Here is an 18,181-nt window from a genome sequence, read left to right as displayed (position 1 = left end):
CTCTGCTCTTTTTCTTCCAGTCTGACAGGAAATTAAAGCACCAATATGTAGGACCCTTAAACTGACTGCAGTCATTAAATATTCACAAGCACATTTGCGCCAGCGAGAGTCACGTTGCTTCACCGCTGGAACGCTGGAAATCCATTTTTACCACTCAATAGCTTTTGGGAAAACAAGCCGTGGAACAATAGTGACATCCTCTCCCTTGAAATGTGAAAGTGAGACTAACGAGTTCTACAAAGTCATCCCTATTAGTGGTCCCTGACCTCTGTGGGAGATGTGAGATGCCTGTGTGGACATGCGTGGACAACAGACCCACCGTGTGCCGTCAGCCTTCCAGCTGACTTTGTATGGACTGTGTTCTAGGAAAGTGATATTTTGCCGGTCCATGGATACTGGCTGAGCACCAGGAAACCCAGATCTGCAACAGCAAAGAAGACATGAGTAGACAACACCATTCAGGTCTGGAAATGGGTAAAGTCCAGAGGGCTAGAGGAGAAATCAGACTGTAGCATGACCAGGTTGTAAAGTGACAGTGTTTTAATTCAAGACAGGAGGAAGGAAATACCAGACTCTGGCGAGCATGTATTTATAATTAGTTCCCCTGTCAACAAACACTAAAGCACTGTTGCCTGCACTCTGGAGTTTTACGGCTGTTTACTGAACTTGTGTTGCGACAACATGATGATTAAACACTGGCGTAAGTCAGAGCCACAATGCGCTGAAATAAAGATGGAGGACAGGGTGTGTAATGATCCTAAAACCATTAATAAGGCCAAGTCGCTTGACGTCAAACGCGACGCACCGTCATCTTATTTCAGAAGATGAAGAGCTGTTAAATATTACATTAACCAGCTTCGCAGGTGCAACGTCAACATGTGTCAAGTTCTTGACTGCTTCATTAATGTGCTTTTCTGTCCTGCGCTCTGTTCTTCCCTGCCCTGTTTCCAAGGCACAGCAGCACAGCTACACTCGCACGTCTCTCCCAGAAAAGAATAATCTATTCTGGGGCTTAGTCGAAGATGTCAAATCTCAAAATAAATAAAAAAGAGATTCAGACATATGAGTCACTCCCAACAGTAACACACACCCACACACTGCATGTGTACACACAGATCTCCAGAGGGCTGAGGAGGAGGAGGCTCTTACCTGTCCCACTCGGACATCTCTTGACATTTTCGTTGGATTTCTCCAAGTTTGGGTTGCACTGCAAGCTGTGTGACGCCTTTCACACTGATGCCTTCAAGGAATACTGCACCCTAGGGGGAAAACAGAAGGCTGAACTTGGACTGGAGTGAAGGACCCATGCTCCTACACATGCGGCGCAATCAATGCTGTTGATTTCCAAACAGACGCTTCCTTGTTTTGAGCCACTATGTGGAGACAACAGGTAGAAAGACCTTCTCTCTGTGTTCATGACCTCTTTTCAGCATCCACCTCAGCCATTCTGTTCCTCTGCTTCGACCTCCACTGGGTGTGATTCAACTGATGAGTCCCCTCAGACATCCGAGCCTCCTGAACGCATGGATCTCAACACGATGACGTCTGACGCACTCACATTATATTTAGAACGACTATTACGAATAATGCATGGTGATATATGCTGAACAGAGCAGAAATACATCTGGTGTGATCGCTCCTCTCACCACAAATACCATTAGTACTTGTGCTGTCTGTATCAATGCCTGCAGTGAGAATAAATAAGGCAATAAATGTTTAATAACGTTTAGTGAACCAGTTCATCATGCTTGCATCCCACACACAACGAACACCAAACTACACTGGGTGTTACTACGAAAGCTTATAATAGTTCCAGCAGCACGTGAGGTCAGGTCAAAGGGAGTTTTCCCATTTCTTGGTCTAAAGAACATCCGATGCAAATCAGTGACGTCTTTAACAAAGGAACAATACCACAGCCTTGAGAATTTATTATTTTATTTCTGCCATCCACTCCTGGAAGAGCACCAGACTGTAAATTCAATTTGATTTAGTGGACAAAGCGTGTAATTGCAATAACCTGAGACACACTCGGCTCCAACAGGTCTCCCCCCCCCCATAAAGAGGATAGCATGAAAGTGGATACTGCAAATGTGGAGCTTGAAAACATTTGATACTGACTTTTTTTCCATTCACTAACTTTATCTAAAAAGCTTAAGTTGAGTGGGAGCGGCAGAGTGAGCCGAGCAGCTACAGGGATCGGTGCCTCACGCCCGCTCCGATGTGAAGCTGAGGACACACTCCGCTGGGCAGCATTTGTAGCTAAACCACAGGGTCACTGAGGTCTGTCGCGTTTCACTATGGAAGACGGAGCTAAACAAAATCCACGAAGAACATTCGGAACAGGATTTCAACTTTTGACACATGCACTTCAGCCTTTGGCGATTTAATCTTAAAACTCCTTTTTGAACTTTGGAACGGAGCGCTGAGACTCAACCTCAGGACCGTCAGAATCAGACGGACTCCAACAGGCTATTCAAGCGTGCGACAGGAACCTTAAAAAGAGGGAAAATAAAGCTGCTGCCATCTAAACCTCAGGAACAGAATCAAAGAAAAACATGCTAATTTTATTCGTCCCACCCAGCCCACCTCCCTGTATTAGTCACCGATGATTTAAATGATGATATTTTGATTTAATTTCTATTCTCCAGAGCTGGTACTTCGTTATCTTCTTCCTGGACTCTTACCAGTTTCAGCTTCTCCTTCTTCCGTCTGCCAGGTGCAGACCCAGAGGAGCTGGGTCCCGACTCCTGGCCGACGGCATTGCCTTCGTCGTCCAGTTCGCCGCCGTCGTCGTCTTCAAAGCACCACTCGGGGAGAGCCGGGGGAGAGGGCGCGTCCTCCTCGTCGCCGTAACGACGGAAAAGCTCTCTGAGGTAGTCTCCCTTGTAGATCCCTGGAGTCCGGGCTTGGCTGAAAGCCGCCACAGCGGCCTCGACGCTGATGAGAGGAAGTGAGCACAGATGGATGTTAAAAATAAGCTTTTCAAGTTCTTTTTGTTTTTTATGCGTGCGATGTTGAAATGACTCAGAACAATCATGTAATAATTGGATACGTTGGCAAGTAAACCAACTTTGAGGCGCTACAATGTCTCATACGACTTAATGCAACGAGGGGGACAGTTACAATGAAGTCTCATAATTAAGGAAGTTAATTTCCCCTGGAGATCGATGCAGGGTCCGTTCAAGGGTTTCAGGGTCTGGGTCAATAGAGAACAGGAGAACAAAAGACCCCACTGAGCATCGGGAAAATTAGGACGGCCATTTTTCAGCATTTCATCAATCACAGAAAGACCAAAAAACATCACGCTGCAAGAATAAGAGCAGGTGGGGAGCAGCAATCAGAGCAGCGATACGTTTTGGACATCGATCCACCGAGACACACATGAAGCAGCAGGAGGGATGTAAAATCCTCTGGAAATAGAACAGGATGGAGTAGGTGGTGGGAGGGTTTGTTCGACCTTCATGTCTACAGCTGTGAGAGATCTCCAGCTAAATGACCCCCCCCCCCCGGCAGCAGCAGCCTTCTCTGGTGACGCTATGGCCATATGTGTTGGCTCGGAGGGTTGATGCTTTTTGTGCGAGGCAATTGTGAAGGCAGTAAAGAGCACAAGCGGTGCCGCTGATCAATACCTCCAGTCCATTTTCTCAACCAGGTATGCACATATCAGGAAGCCTGTTCGGTTGAAGCCATGCGTGCAGTGAACACCTTTGAGACAGAGAGAGAGCAAATTAAAACACACACCAGCTAACACTTGGAAATCCCAAATATTAAACTGAAAACACAGTGAGACCTACAAGACTGAGCCTTCGCAGGAGCTAAAGGGTAAAGAAATGTTCTGAAATATGAGTGAAAACGCAACAGTCGTAACAGCAGCTAAATTAAAAAAGTCACACACTGTTCCCCGGTAATGGACGTTTGCCTGGCAACACCAGAGCCACTGCAGATGAATTCAACCATCAAAGGATGAGGGGGTGTCCAGATTTATCAGCCCAACTGGCTAATTTGGACACAGATTCCACAGAGAGAATGAAATCTAATCACCAGCTGGATAAAGACAGGATGTAGCCGAGATGACATTCACAGTCTGCTGTGATGTTTGAGCGCTCTGATACACAAACCACGCTGCCGGTGGGAGGTGGGGACGGTTCTGGACAGGATGTGAAGCTTCTGGGGTGAAGTATGAGAGCACCCTGCTGTCAGCAGACTGAAACCGCAACTTCAAACCAAACCACCAACAGGCACAAATATCAAAGTAGGCCAAGCTGCCAAATCAGCATGAAGGAAGAAAAAGGAAGGAGGGCAATTGAAAACAGGCCGCAGCAGCTCTGAACGACCCCTGACCGAAGGCAATAAAATGCTTAATTAATCAGTAATACAAAGCAAATATGTCTAGGATGCAGATGCTATTGGAAAATGACAATAAGCTAAGATATCAGCAATCACCTGCCCACATGCAGACATCTGCACGATGCTCAGCTGACCTCTGAAACCAAGGCAATCGGACACGCTCGCGTCCTTTCACCTTGAAATCACCTGCACGGCATTCAGGGGGAGGTGTGTTGTTTTCCCACAACTCCCACACACACACAGAACCCACACAGAGTTACACAACAACACACCGGGATCTGATCCACGACCCCGTGAATTGGAAAGCTTCATTTGCTATTCTGTCATCAAGAAACGAACTTTGACATGCTCATTTCACAAAAAAAGTGATCACAAAAAAGTCTGTGTAACAAAAAGGCACAACTATTCCAAATCCAGAGAAAGGATGACCTCTGCTGGACACATGACACGATGCTGCTGATGACAATAAGTCATCAAAACACTGAACAGATACCAGGAAGGCCATATCTTCAGTTTTCATGCACATCATCGAACTGCTAACCCAGACACAAATGCCACAGATGTATATGAAATCATACAAATGATTCATAGGGATAAAAAAAATATTCTTTCATAAAAAGATTGAATTGTAAAAAGATAACGATCTCCTGGTGGAAAGTGGAGTCAATGCATGGAGGAAAAGGGATGTTTGTGAGTTCCATTCAGGGGACTCTCTGAGGAAGCCGGAACACTCTGATCTGACCTCTGACAGCCGGCGTTAGAACCAGAAAACTGCTTAACCACAGATACAAACACAGCTGAAACACGAGGAAGAGAGACTCACCTATTAATTCCGTGGGATTCCTCTCAATGAAGTGTTCACAGAGTCTGATGAACATTGCAGTGGTGTCTGCAGAAGGACACTCGCCGTGGCTAAAACAATGGGCGACACTGCTGTTGGAACACATGGGAACTGCCCTTCCACCAGCATACATCGATGGCAATGAACTCATACCCTTTACAGTGAAGCTTCACATATTTGATGCCTTCTTTTTCAATGTCGTTGCGGTCATAAAAGCGCGTCGTGTTCGTCAGGTCCACAAGCAAACCCATTTTCACCTACAGTCAAAGAGAGGAAAAAAACACGATCGCATGTATGTTTTTTATTTAAAATGTCACTGTTGAACGTCGTTCTTTACACTGCCACAAACCTTTAAACTTTTCAGGAGGTTGGACAGCATGCTGGGATGAAATCTGTTCTCTGCTGCGACTTGGTCATCATATCTGGGGCCCAACATCGTTTTCATCGGTAGAAATTTACCTATGATGAAAAAATCCACTCCGATTACAAATATAAAAAGAAAATGTTTGGTTACATTCTAAAAATCAATGAAACACTAAAAAACAATGGTCAAAGTAATGCTCGAAAGGCAAATACTGTGCAATGCATCTACATATTTAGTAATTTCTTATCAATAAAACATCACTTTATTGTGGTGGAGGTTCGAGTGCCTTTAGCAGCCTAGAAAAAACAAATTACATTCCAATAAGAGAACTGCTCATTCAACAAATAATGGTGCCCTGAGTTCTACACTTGTTAGTGTAAAGTTTATTAAGTTAATACTGTAATATATCGTTTGGTGTTGTTAGAGTCCACAGGGGATAATTCATTTTCTCAAACTGACTTGAGTTCTTCCCAAAATTGGCTCATCAGCAAAAATAGAGAAATGTTCTTCAGGTGGTTACAAAGGTGCGGTTTAAATTAAAGAATTGAATTTAGAGTTAAGGTGTAAAAAGAAAAAAAAGCTGTGAGAAGGCTGGTTTGTTTTGACACGTGACACTGCAACAGTAAAGCTAACATCACATCCCTCAGAGTAAACGAAAACACATCTAGCACCAATTTAAAGCACTTTAAATCTTGTGATGGTCGTCTAAAGATTATGTTCAAATTCTACTAAGGTGGTTGGTTTGGGGGGGGAAATGAAGCAATGTTTGTGAAGAATAGATAATGTTGTTTCTGTGGCAGTTAGCCATGGATGTCAAGTTAGCTAACAAGTTAGTAAACTAGCGACCATTTTATCTGCTAGTCATATTAAAATACACTGGCTCTTCAAATGTGCGCTTTATGGTTGACACCAGCAACTGTTTTGATGTATATAACTGCGGCAATCCGACGGGTTGTCTTCAAAAACAAAGCAACAGCATCAATACTTACAGCTTAATGATGCTAACTGGTGTTTGCTTTTGTCTTACCTTCCACGGGTTGTCCTCGTCTGGGACAGCTCCGCCATCTAGGTGGGGGTCCGGTGTGTGACATGTCCAGGGAATGTTTTGGTGCAACAAATATTTTAAAAAATAGCCTGTGGCTTGATGGTCCCTCTCGTAAAGGCGGTCGAGACTCTGGGCCGTTTAGCTCCTAAGTCAGAAAGATATAACCAATTTAAACTCTTTCAACATTCTGCTGCAGATTTTTCCCGTTGCTGCCCGGACTAACTAGAGACTGGCGCTACACAACAAACATAATTAGAGTACGGTTTTCTTAAGTTTGAATCACAGCTAATGCTATCACAACACCAATGAACTCTTCAACGTGCTAGCTAGCTTTAGCTAAAGTGGCACCACTAGCCCCTCTTCTTCACGAATGTCGTTCAGACGAACAATCGTGTCAGTTCGCCACCTGCTGGTCAATGTGAGAAAAGACAACTAAAAAACACACAAACCACCTCATCATTGAAGCGACACGTTTATTTGATGCGTAATCTTGCGCACACAAAATCTAACATTTAAATACCTTTTTTTTACATCAAAACAACAGCCTGAATAACACACTTCCGCACATAACACACCTCTTTCCAGATTATATGTACAGCAGTCTTAATTAATTACCCTCAGTCTCAAATTTATCTATATCCAAGACTTTAAAAGTGACAAGGAGATTCGCAGTTTGATCACTGGTAAATTGGACACATGGTTATGAAAGCACAAAAGAGTAATAAGGAACATTTGTAAGAGTAAAAACAACTCTCATCTACTTCCCCATCTTAATGATCTTTACTCAGCATTTGTTTCATTTTGGAGCCCTCTTGTCCTTGTTTAAAGCTGTCCAGAGTAACATAAACAATGTGTGATGGCTTCTTTTCCTTCTGTTTGACGAGAACATGCGTATGCATGGGGCTCTGGCTGCGATACGGGCTGTGAAGACACCTCTCTGACACTAGCAGGTTTAACGTTTCCCCAGAAGGTGCATTCTGTGTGTGTACAGGGTTAACGGACTGTCTGTACGATCTGACTATAATATGGTCAGGGGTCTCCTCTGAGCTCTCCTCTGCCTCCTCATTGGTGGGGTCATCACCACAACATGTGTCTTCCATAGAGGAGTCTGGTCTGTGAGCTTCCTCTGTGTAAACTCTGTCACAGATGCTCTCAGATGGAGTGTGGAATGGCAGCCGTAGACACGTGTTCTGCAGACGTATAGTATCCATAGGTCAGCATTCAGACAGATTGAAATATTAACAGAGGAGGTGCAAGTGCAATGATGACATGACTGACAGCCAAAGTACAGTTTCAAGCCCTGTCAAAAACCCAAATTAAGATATATTTATTTGTTTGTTTACTGGGACGCACCCGATAGCGTGTATTTGGCTCCATCTAGTGGAAGGAAGACCTAATAAGCTTAATATTCTAGGAGTCGCAGAGTTGAATGAAGAATTTGTATTAAGGATATTGAGTGCTGTTGTCTCTTATTTTCCAATGTAAGGCCATAATGATTCTGTCTCAATTATCTTCTGCAGATTGAGGAAGTAAAAGATCTGTTAAGAGTCCATACCGTTTCATATGTTGATGGCCACGCTGCCACAGAACTGTTGCCAGGGTTTGGTAAAGGTTTCTTTCTGTGTTTCATCCATCTAAAAATCAATCAATCGATTAGCATCAATTTGGGCTGCTGATGTTTAGTCCGATATCTGTTTTCCACGTCAAATCATCACTGATAGAGTGAAACGTACTGAACGGCGCAGCAAGATCCAACAAATATCACAAGCACTGTAAAGATCCCCCCAGAGACAATCATTGCTGTTCTGATCCTTGGATCTGTCAAAAATAAGACAATAAAAGATGCAAAGAAACATGACAAAACGTTACCAATGCAGCTCTTATGCCTTCTATTTTCATGACATTATTTATACTGTTAAAAGATCAATAACTTTCCCCCAAAGACATTTTGAAAGGAACAGAAAATGCAACATAAAAGAAGCGCAACCCTCATTATGCTGAGAAACTCCACAACTACACGTCTGACTTGCGTTTATGGAGGATGATGAACGACCCTTATCAGGTTTGTTGTCGTCCCCTGATGGATCCACAGCGAACATGGCACATTCCACAAGAGCGATAAAGCCTCCTCACCAATTTTTTGGGTTTTGAAGAAGCTCTCCTGGCTTTTACTTCTTCCAGTAAGAGTAGCAGCCTCCACATAGACGCTATACTGGGTTTCTGGTGTGAGTGCTGTCAGGACCATCTCGTGCTGCGTGCCATCTGCTGAAACATCTGCAGAAAGCCAGGAGAGAAACGTCGCTCAAGCAAAGACCTTAGTTCATTCTAAACATCAGCCGAACCTGTCGGCCTTACTGAATTGTCTTCCATTATGGATCCTGTAAAAGACGGTGTAGTTGACAGTGACGCCACGACAGGCGTCCTGGGACTCCTCCTTCCACCTCACGAGGACACTTGTGTCCTCAGCCTGAATGCTGACGATAGTGATATTCCCTGGGTCTGAAGGAACAAGAAAAATCAGCAACAAAACCCACCAGGCTCACCGTCGGTCTCATAATTTACCTCCGCTGGAGCAGATCTGAAGGACCTGAGATCCGTGCCCTGTCCCGTCATCCAAGAGGGGTGTTACAGTGACATCATACGGCGTCCTATCCAGCAGGTCTGTGAGGGAAGAGGAGACTATTTAATTCATGCCTAACTGATGAGAACGCATCCCATCCTGTCTGCAGTTTCATCCGTGCCGCCCACCAGACAGCGTCACATTTGTGTGTCTGCTTTCTTTCCAGTGATATCGACGCCCATCGTGGGTGTAGTCGATCATATATCCACTGACAGGCTGATCCGGAGCCTTCCAGGTGACCAGGATGACGCCCTCGTGACTTCTGGCCTCAACGTTGCCGACCTGAGGGAGGCCTGTGGAGTCAGAAATATAGCTCAGCACCAAACGGTGGTCCGGCCCCAGGTTCGAGCCTTATTCAACCATTTATGGGCAACAGGTTGTGGCGATTCCGTCTGCAGGCAACACTCACTCGCTCCAACCGCTGGAACGTAAACAGAGTCCCCGGCGAACAGGGTCCCGTCCCGGAAGATTCTGAGGCTGATTCTGTGTGCGTCTTGAGTCACAACACAAACAGAACCTCCGCAGGAAGCGCCCGTGGGGTCACCGTGGCGACTCTGCGTGAGGGTGAAGGTCAATGCATCGCGGCACGTTGGGGGGATCTCCTGTGAAGAGGTCAAAGCGCACGAAAACGCTCGCGGAATTCAGGTGTCGTTTGGAAACCGCGTTCCCAGCATGTGAGTAAGGAGGTCCTCACCTTCCACATGGTCAGCACTTTTCTGACTCCATTCTCTGTCGAGCCCATAACCTTCCTCCACAGACGTGGTTTGAAATCCCCCTCTAAAGAGGAATGAGACGTTTAAAATTGCACATCTGTGTTATCTAGGACAGTATATCTGTGTCATTTGTAAGTTTTTTCATCGTCTCACTGTTTAGCTGGGTTAGAACCGTCGTCTCATGGCTCCAGCCGCTCCAGGGTGCCTCGGACAGAGCGCAGCGGACTGCAAAGGTGTAGTTTCTGCAGGACTCCACACCTTCTATGGTTGCTGCTGCTTTGTTACAGTTCCTCACAGTCGTATTGATCACCCACTGGCAATATACGAGATCTCATGAAATGTTGTGAGAATTTCGATATGGGGGAAAGGAAGGGCTCTTACCTGCGGTGGGTCAACACTGACTGCCTGGAAAGAAGCAGAAACATCTGTTCTAAGATGCTTTTGCACATTTGAATTGCAACACAACAAGGATCAAGCTTGTTTTCCGTCAACAGGCGAGGGGAACTACAGTTTACAGCCATTTCCTGTATGCAGTGCTGTCGCACAGGTGACTTTGGGGAGGATTCACATCCTCCTAAATGTGTCATGGTAAAGCCTCTTGTGAAAGATATGTGGAATAACCAGGACTGGGGGGTGGTAAAAGTTGTGGTGTGTTTTTGAACACCTCATCCTGCTTTTCACGTGTCGTTCAGAGAGCTGCCGCAGTGAAACTCTCTCCACTGCCACCATACAAATCTCTCTCCTTAAATTGTGGGTTTGGGCTGTACTAATGAGGTGCTGAGTGTAGATCAATAATGTGAATTTCTGATTTGGACATGAGGCTTCACCATAAGAAACATTGAAAAATGAAAGAGGGTGTAAATCTACTTTCCGTACCCACTGTAGCATGAATATTTTTGGTATCCCCTCCCATTTATGAGCCTAATATTAACATACCCTGTATTTCAGTTGGCAGTGATACAAATACTCTGAAAGGCATGACTGGATCTTCCATTCGACCAGCAGACTGTCAGAGACAGTGGTGACGCTGAGCTCTGGTCGGGTAATATTCACTGAGGGAAAAAGATAATCATGAAACACCCAAATGCAGAACATATGTACAAAGAAAGGGATGTTTTTTCTTTTTCTGTAGACTTGACCTTACGTATTGTTGACAGTGTAATCTCATAACGGTCGGAGAAAGTTTCCCAGGAAGCCGATTTCGCGCTCACGGTGACAGTGTAACGTCCCCCGAGATGCATTTCTTTCATACGGCTGAAGTCGGATGTGCACGTGGTCTCGTTCGATCTGCAAAGTTCGGTCACAGACGTGCACGACAAACTAAAAGAGAAGCATGTATTATTACATAAAAAGAAAACTTTCATTCGCACAGTGAAGGAGCAAGACTCACCACAGTACAGAGTAGTTGGTTTGCAGTGAGTTCCCCTGATGTTCCCAGCTGCATGTAAACAGTCCTGGTAGATCTCCTGCTGTCTGGTGCAACATGCACGACAGCTTTGTAGGTTTGGCTGTAAAGACAACATAAATTAGCATCTAAAATAGCTTAGGAACACCAAAAGCACTTCTTACTGTATGTTGTGATGGTGGTGCCTCCGAGAACCTGCTGGATGTCTGAGCTGTGGCACTGCAGCGTAGCCACGGGCTCGGTGATGTGTTCCAGAGAGAGCACGGTGTGGGAAGCGTTGATGGTTTTGGAAAGCCTCTGGTGTAGTATCCTATTGTTTAAGGTCCAGAAGACTTTACCACGGACGCACCAGGAGAGACAGGTTATCTCGGCACTGGATCCCACCTCAACGTACAGATCTTTAGGGACAACGTTGCATTTTCTCCCACCGAGGCCTGCAGGAGACAACAATGCGCAATAAATTCTGCTTAGTCATTAAAGGTTGCAAAGGTAGGTTGCAACCAAAAAAAATTAAAAAATTAAAACAGGGTCAAAAATTAACAGGGTCAGAAAGACAGAAACCATCATCTATCGATAGAGAATATTTATGACCATACTAACAATAGGACTGTTGCCAGACTAGTAGTAGCTTCAAGATGTTAACTTTAGAACCATCCAGAACTTTACAGATGACGGATATAGGACATTAACTAGCACCATTTGGACTGTGTGATGGTGAGTTGTAGTTCAGGAATGATTCATACAGTATTAATACATACAGTATTAATGGAGTGACCATCTTTCCACTGTAGCAATTGGATTCACAGTTATCTTTATAGTATTGTATAGTATTGTATGTAGCCAGCACCAATTTGGTGTTGGAATGCAGTATTAGCAAAAAAAACAAAAAAAAAAAACAAGAAATTTAAATTGTTCTGCTTGTAAAATTTAAACATCCTGTTTTTCTCTTCAAATTTCCTGACTTAATAAGCCTGATTTGACCAGTAAGCAAGCTACGAAACCAAAAACAGGTCACTGTTAGACTCCAACTCCCTTTGTTGCGTGTTTCATTTGCCATACCAAAGATAAGGAACAAAAATATATTTTAAAAAATATCAGATTTACTTACCGCTACACATGTCAGGGATTAACATCAGGATGAATATAGTTAAAAGATACAACATTTCCTCAATTCCACAAGGAACTTTCAAAGAAAAACCACTTGTGGAGTTATGGTAGATTCAGTTTCTTAAGAAAAACGCCTAGCTGCATCTGTTGCAGCAGACTGTACTCCTACTACACACCATTGCATAATCCACACCAACGGAGCATTTCAGCCATCAAATAACTGAAACTGGAGCTGACTGTGAAACAACGGGATGTGTTGCCAGACTGGTAATAGGGTGAGCAAAGGGGAAGTTGAACATGTCTCTGAGACTTGGGCTGAAAATAAAAACCTCTCCACACTAAATATGCTGTCATGTTGAAGTGATAAAAGATTGTTTAACTATAATTCTTACATGATCAGGTACTATTTGATTCAACAGTATCTGTTCTTGCTATCTTTTTTTATTTAAAGGACTGTATATTCAATTACACTTAGCTCAAATAAAGAACAAAGGAAGGGAAGATAAATCACATGTTTTATTTGTTTCACAGCATTGTATTTATAAGTGAATTTATTGAAGTACTGCTTTAAAGTATCTATACTTGTTTTTTTCTTCACTACATTTGAACCACAGGTTTTACTCCACAATAATACATGAATAATCTCTTAACGTGTTACGTTTTTCTAATGTAAGCAGTTTTTAAAATAAATAAATAAATAAATTCGATTTACAGGAATTCACGTTCATGTGGTTTTTTGTCCACAACGGGTTGCCGTACCTTGATGGCTCAGTGACCCTCACGTGATTTCATGCTGCATAGTAATGGTGGCCGCTGCAGTTAAATAAAAGTCCGAGCCGCCCTATAGCCCTTATTTTAGTATAATAGATGGTGATTATGGGAACCGAGAAGTAGCCGGCTAGTGATGGAAAAACCGAAACATTCTGTTTTAATACGAATCAATTGTGTTGAAATGTTCAGCGCTTCGAAACATTTGATAGTTACATTTGGCGACATCTGCTGGCCAATCTTTAACATAGCACTTGAATGAAATTATTCCATGTGCATCTTGAAACGTTTGAATGTTTTTCCTTTAAAAGACAAAAATGGTATACTCGTGTAAAAACATGATTTGTGATGTAACAACGATATGCTTTAGAGTGATAGAAAATTAAATTGAAGTTTTAGAAAATGAATTAATGTGAAACTCCACTGTTGCTTCAGCCAATGCATTTCAAAGTCATTTAGCTGTATCTACAGAACAGAATTTTTTTTTTAAATAGTTGATATATTTGTCTTAAAGGATGTCAAAGCCTCTTGATTTGCGCAACAATATACAGTAGTTGTCGCCCCCTCAAACCATAAAATGTGAATAATTATGCCAAGTATGACATTATTTCTGAATGCGTTGAAATGTAATGAATGCGTTGAATAAGGTCCTAAACACATATTAAATGGGGGGAATAAGAACTGCGTCATAAAATAGGGAGCATTTCAAATCCAGCCCCGGGTTCGAGCGCGCGTGACGCAACGTGTGGTCACGTGACTTTCGCATGGCGAAGCTAGGTGACGAAACATCCTGAAGCTAGACGCTAGACTCAGCCGCCTGCTCCGCACGTTTCTAGTATACGGTACGTGTTTCGCTCTAAGCGTCTTAATAAAACAGGCGTTTCTTAACCATCAAATATCGGTCAAACAATCGTAATGCTCCACTGTTTGCATAAATGAGGTTATTATGGTTAAACAAAAAAAAATGTTAGCTAGGCCAACTCGTTGGCAAGCTAGCAGGCTAAATAAGTAGGTCAATCTGTTGTCGCCAATTAGCATTATTTTAGTGTTATGAATCGAGAAAGGTTAGGAAAGAAAAGGGTTTTTTTGTTTTCTTTTCGCAGAAAACTTCGACGAATCATCGATCATGAGCGGGTGTCGTATTTTCATCGGCCGGCTGAGCCCCACAGCCAGAGAGAAGGATGTGGAGAGATTCTTCAAAGGCTACGGCCGCATCAGAGACATCGACCTCAAGAAAGGCTTTGGCTTTGTGGTGAGTCGCCTCCATGCACAAGAACATCCATACTCTTCATACCTGGTGGGAATAGTCCTGCTTTTGTTATTTGAACGACGTTCATTTTTAGACGATGGGATCTGTATTGTATTAAAGATTGCTGCATTTTGGGTTTGCTAATTAAAGATTTCACTGTCTCCGTCTTGGTTTTAGGAGTTTGATGACCCGAGAGATGCTGAGGATGCAGTTTATGAGCTTGATGGAAAGGAGTTGTGTAATGAAAGGTGACCTTTCTATACTAGCACGCTATATTTAGAGTGATGGGAATAATCGAGGCCTTTACTCTGCCCTTGTTCTCACTGACTGGCAACTAATTAAAAAGTTGTTATAATTTTAGGGTGACCATTGAGCACGCCCGTGTACGTCTGCGGGGTGGCCGTGGCAGAAGGCCTGGCGGGGGGCGCTTCTCAGATCGATATGGTCGAGGATCACAGAGCAGTCGGAGGTAAAGAAAAAAGGAAACATTTCAAGAAGTCTTGGTACTTGCCATCAGTTGCTATCAAGCAGTGATCAGTCCTAGAATAAAGATTTAATCATCTCTACGTTTTTCTGTCTTTTTCAGTCGCAATCCTCCTCCGGTGCGCACGGAAAATCGGCTCATTGTGGAGAACTTGTCCTCTCGCGTCAGCTGGCAGGTCATTATTACCACATGTTTCTTTAAACATAATAGGCCTCAAAATATTGCAGAACTGTAAAACTTAAATTGTTAAAATGATGCTACAAGTCAACTAATGATTTAAGTAAGTTATAATTCTTTTGTATTGTTACAAGTCAGCATTTGTTCTGCTCTCATGAAATTTTATGCAAGTAATGATAAGATCAAAGAGCAAAAACATCAAAGCCAGATAATTGTTCATTTTTTTCTAAATTTTAACCAATTCTCCACCCCTTTATTTGCCAGCCTGACTGTTGTGTCATGTGGAAGAGCTCGCTTATGGTGGCGTTAACCCCTTCTGGGTCCCTGTGTCTGGGTTGAGCCTGTGCTGTCAGCCAGTCTGTCCTACTCCTAGTTGATGCCTGCTGGTCATGTGAGCGCTCGTGCCACAGTTGTGGTGCTGGTGGCCTCGACGTTCGCTCACAAATCGCCTGTCATGAGGCTGAGCTCGAGAGAGGAAACAGTGTTGGCAGAGTGAAAGGAAAGAGCGAGTCGATGGTGGTGGCGTATTGATCGATGGTTCGTTAATTTGAGGGGCTTCGGTCGATCGATATCTCCCTCTCCCTTACCCCTACTGGTGTCATCGTGAGAGAGATGATGTGAATTCCCACCAGGTGCCCGTGGATAGAATCTGCTGTTATCCCAGGGTTTCACTCTCAGGTAGTAGTTTCCTCTCTTCCACCCTGTTCACTCTCTTTACTGAGGTGGGGTGCCGAGACAGGGGCGATGCCGGCACGGAGCCCCTTGATTATCAAAAATGGGGCTCTCTGTGCTAATTGCTGCCCATGCGGCACCACTGCAGTTCAGTTTATGCAGGTGGTCTTAATTTTTCTTTAGCTGCAATGAGGACAGGATCCAAGAACCTCAAATCTGGAAGACACAAGTCTATTAACTAAGTGCGAGTCCAAAATGGTCGCGCACCAGACCTTCACGCACGCACCTCATCATCTATTTGAACAACTTGGTTGACCAAACTGTATCTGAGTTTCTTGGACTCCTCCTCATCATTAGCAGGAACCTGTAGTCTTCTCAAAAATTGATTTTTCTCTGTATCATTCCTGTGTTTTTGTCAGCCTGTACCAATGTCATGAGTTGATTAAAGTTTGCGTGTGTAGGACCTGAAGGACTTCATGAGACAAGCTGGAGAGGTGACATTTGCAGACGCACATCGACCAAAACTTAATGAAGGGTGAGGAGATCATCTCCGTCTGTGTCAATCAGCAGAAATGCAAGCGAAGGCTAAAAACTCTCATTTTGAATCTGTGTTTTCCAGGGTTGTTGAATTTGCATCTTACAGTGATCTGAAAAATGCTCTTGAGAAATTGTCAGGAAAAGAAATGAATGGCAGGAAAATCAAACTTATTGAGGCAGCAAAGAAGCGGTGAGTGTTGTCTAACATTTGCTCAAGTGTAAAAACACATTATTCTGCATTCTGATGGAGGGAAAGCTCCTGTCCCAGCAGACAAAAGGTGACCTTCTCTTTTTTTTAGGTCTAGGAGCCGTTCCCGTTCTGACAGCTCCTCCCGTTCCCGATCCCGTTCCCGATCCCGTTCCCATTCCCGTTCCCGCTCTCGATCTCGTGGGCGCTCTCGTTCTCGATCCCCGAGACGTTCTCGTAGCCCTTCCAAGGTTCACTCCCGCTCCCGTTCCCGCTCCCGCTCCCGTTCCCGTTCCCGCTCCCGTTCCCACTTGCGCTCACGGAGCCGCTCCCCTGCTGGCGGGGCTTCTTCTCCACCTACCAAATCAAATGAGCATGTAAAACCATTCAAAACCAGCAAGTCGTCCACTCCGGTTTCCCCGCTGCCAGCCCAGAGAGCGTCCCGCTCCCGTTCCCCCTCCACTGACAGCCAGCGCTAAAGCCTGGGTTTTAGTACAGTCAAATTTCGGCAGAACTTCTGGTTGCTTCGCAGAAACTTGGTTCCTGCTGGGGTGGATGTTGCGAGTTCCCCAATATTCCTTCCCAACTGCTTTTCAATGATGGCTATTTTCTTCAGTAGTAAAGGTTACATGTCTGAGATGTTTCCACTTGGTGTTTCATCTTTAAGTCATCCAGCTGCAGGGTTTGGGTTTTTTTTGTTTTTCTATTTTTTATTGTCTAGTCATCGTCTTTTTCCCCAAGTCCTGTGAAGTATTTTTGTGTGTTTATGGCACATAAACTTCACAATGTCCGTCCTAACACCTGATTAGGACCCCTGGCTCGTTGGGAGACTGTTTAAATGTTTTGTCATCAAGGGATTTTTTTCCCCCTGTGATATTTGTAATTTGTACATAGTACAGTTTGTGATATTTAGCCTTAAATGCTTGTATGTTTAAAAAATGTTGATGCCATCATCATCATTGTAAAGACTACTGTACAGATGGATAGACTGCTCACGAAGGCCTAGGGTGATTTTACTTTTATAGGTTATTTTCATGTGAACTTTTTGGTGAAGGTGATGATCTGTTCTATTGACTGTATGGACTTCATTTTATTCTGATTTATTGACTTGTGCATCATCACCCCCTGACCCCAGTTGGTAATTCGTTTGGAAAATGGAACTTTTGTACGTAAGTATTTTATTTGGGTGTATAAGCAAGGACATGTTTTTGTGTAGGAAGATGGGAACAATAAAATGATTAAAAGAAACAAGACAATGCTCACTTTATTGGGAGGGGGGGGGGGTAGCAAGTGCTTTATCAAGAGAAACGGCAGCTTTTATTGTGCACGTGTTTATATTCGTTAGCCATGTGACTCTTTATTCATCTCTCCCCAGAAGGGCTTGTATATCTCAACATGTTTGTTTGTGCTTGCTTGTCCAAGTGTTTTGGAATTACACTTAAAAACCTCCTCAATTTAAACCTATAAACTATAAAAAGCACATGGGCAGAGCAGTCCTCTGCTGATTATAATTTCCTGAAACAATCAGTTCATAACCTTTTGTGTTATTTTGTTAACAAGCTGCTGCTCTCACCTGCCACTTTTTTTAAGGATGTCAAATACATAATTTATGTAAAATGGTATTACAACGTATGTGGCACCAGCAGATCTACTGGATCGGGACTA

The 18,181-nt window shown here is 43.7% G+C and overlaps 3 protein-coding genes across 4 annotated transcripts in view; 1 reads left to right on the top strand and 2 right to left on the bottom strand.

The window, feature by feature from the left end:
* rngtt (RNA guanylyltransferase and 5'-phosphatase) overlaps window positions 1–6,968 on the bottom strand; it is a 46,643-nt gene extending 39,675 nt beyond the window's left edge. Inside the window, exons 1-8 of one of the 2 annotated variants that reach the window (XM_057016744.1) lie at window positions 6,580–6,968; window positions 5,538–5,647; window positions 5,342–5,445; window positions 5,171–5,259; window positions 3,630–3,705; window positions 2,685–2,937; window positions 1,150–1,259; window positions 320–421 (exon numbers count right to left, since the gene is read on the bottom strand). In XM_057016744.1, the coding sequence (XP_056872724.1) occupies window positions 320–421; window positions 1,150–1,259; window positions 2,685–2,937; window positions 3,630–3,705; window positions 5,171–5,259; window positions 5,342–5,445; window positions 5,538–5,647; window positions 6,580–6,643 (908 nt within the window). In that variant the 5' untranslated portion in view covers window positions 6,644–6,968. The remainder of the gene's footprint in view (window positions 1–319; window positions 422–1,149; window positions 1,260–2,684; window positions 2,938–3,629; window positions 3,706–5,170; window positions 5,260–5,341; window positions 5,446–5,537; window positions 5,648–6,579) is intronic. The other variant, XM_057016745.1, reaches the window with a different exon arrangement.
* An 85-nt stretch (window positions 6,969–7,053) lies between these two features.
* Window positions 7,054–12,697, bottom strand: LOC130516392 (interleukin-6 receptor subunit beta-like). The gene is made up of 16 exons (XM_057017447.1): window positions 12,444–12,697; window positions 11,500–11,769; window positions 11,321–11,438; window positions 11,075–11,250; window positions 10,867–10,982; window positions 10,312–10,335; window positions 10,084–10,243; window positions 9,912–9,994; window positions 9,627–9,819; window positions 9,346–9,510; window positions 9,160–9,258; window positions 8,953–9,096; window positions 8,731–8,871; window positions 8,331–8,415; window positions 8,153–8,231; window positions 7,054–7,787 (listed from the first exon to the last, which is right to left on the bottom strand). Exons 1-16 carry the CDS (start codon window positions 12,496–12,498, stop codon window positions 7,368–7,370), a joined length of 2,328 nt encoding a protein of 775 aa, XP_056873427.1. The 5' UTR covers window positions 12,499–12,697; the 3' UTR covers window positions 7,054–7,367.
* A 1,204-nt stretch (window positions 12,698–13,901) lies between these two features.
* On the top strand, window positions 13,902–17,772 carry srsf5b (serine and arginine rich splicing factor 5b). The gene is made up of 8 exons (XM_057017015.1): window positions 13,902–14,052; window positions 14,314–14,462; window positions 14,637–14,707; window positions 14,821–14,928; window positions 15,046–15,118; window positions 16,254–16,327; window positions 16,412–16,519; window positions 16,629–17,772. Exons 2-8 carry the CDS (start codon window positions 14,337–14,339, stop codon window positions 16,993–16,995), a joined length of 927 nt encoding a protein of 308 aa, XP_056872995.1. The 5' UTR covers window positions 13,902–14,052; window positions 14,314–14,336; the 3' UTR covers window positions 16,996–17,772.
* Window positions 17,773–18,181: the final 409 nt, after the last annotated feature.

This window comes from Takifugu flavidus, chromosome 19, assembly GCF_003711565.1.
Source record: "Takifugu flavidus isolate HTHZ2018 chromosome 19, ASM371156v2, whole genome shotgun sequence".
In the NCBI taxonomy this organism is placed as follows: domain Eukaryota; kingdom Metazoa; phylum Chordata; class Actinopteri; order Tetraodontiformes; family Tetraodontidae; genus Takifugu; species Takifugu flavidus.
Note: the sequence above shows the minus strand (reverse complement) of the source record. Positions and strands in the feature narration are given on the sequence as shown.

What these genes read in the sequence shown, in the direction of transcription:
- LOC130516392 (XM_057017447.1), bottom strand. Translation starts at nt 12,498, where the DNA reads ATGTTGTATCTTTTAACTATATTCATCCTGATGTTAATCCCTGACATG. An exon ending in ACTGCCAACTGAAATACAGG is followed by an intron (nt 10,336 to 10,866) that starts GTATGTTAATAT and finishes GCTTCTTTCCAG; the next exon opens with GCAGTCAGTGTTGACCCACC. An exon ending in CCATAATGGAAGACAATTCA is followed by an intron (nt 8,872 to 8,952) that starts GTAAGGCCGACA and finishes GGCTTTCTGCAG; the next exon opens with ATGTTTCAGCAGATGGCACG.
- srsf5b (XM_057017015.1), top strand. Translation starts at nt 14,337, where the DNA reads ATGAGCGGGTGTCGTATTTTCATCGGCCGGCTGAGCCCCACAGCCAGA. An exon ending in CCTCTCGCGTCAGCTGGCAG is followed by an intron (nt 15,119 to 16,253) that starts GTCATTATTACC and finishes TTGCGTGTGTAG; the next exon opens with GACCTGAAGGACTTCATGAG. An exon ending in ATTGAGGCAGCAAAGAAGCG is followed by an intron (nt 16,520 to 16,628) that starts GTGAGTGTTGTC and finishes TCTTTTTTTTAG; the next exon opens with GTCTAGGAGCCGTTCCCGTT.